The 288-nt window shown below is 62.8% G+C and overlaps 1 protein-coding gene across 1 annotated transcript in view; it reads right to left on the bottom strand.

The window, feature by feature from the left end:
* LOC119589223 overlaps window positions 1–288 on the bottom strand; it is a gene marked incomplete in the record, with an annotated part of 32,073 nt that overhangs the window by 13,055 nt on the left and 18,730 nt on the right. The window contains 1 exon segment of the mRNA XM_037937828.1: window positions 27–216. Coding sequence (XP_037793756.1) covers window positions 27–216 — 190 coding nt within the window.

A 288-nucleotide genomic window follows, 5' to 3' on the forward strand; every position in this document is an offset into this window, starting at 1 on the left:
CAACGAAACATCATCAGCCGCCTCACCGTGCCGCTGGGTCTCATGAGTTCGTTGGTGAGATCGAGGTCATAGTGTCCCAAGAGCCCCCTCGTGTCCGCGTGCAGCCACCCGCTCACCCCGACGACGCAGGCGTGGTAGAAGTCCCAGCAGGAGACCATGACCAGGTCGCGGCCGAGGCTGTCCCTGGCGCTGACGGAGAGGAGCTGGGGGTCCCTCCTCCCTCAGGACGTCGCTGGAGTAAGGCAGAGGGACGCGCTCGCCATTCACTTCCACCTGAGGTTATTAAAT

The sequence above is a fragment of the Penaeus monodon genome, chromosome 25, assembly GCF_015228065.2.
Source record: "Penaeus monodon isolate SGIC_2016 chromosome 25, NSTDA_Pmon_1, whole genome shotgun sequence".
NCBI classification, from domain to species: Eukaryota; Metazoa; Arthropoda; class Malacostraca; order Decapoda; family Penaeidae; genus Penaeus; species Penaeus monodon.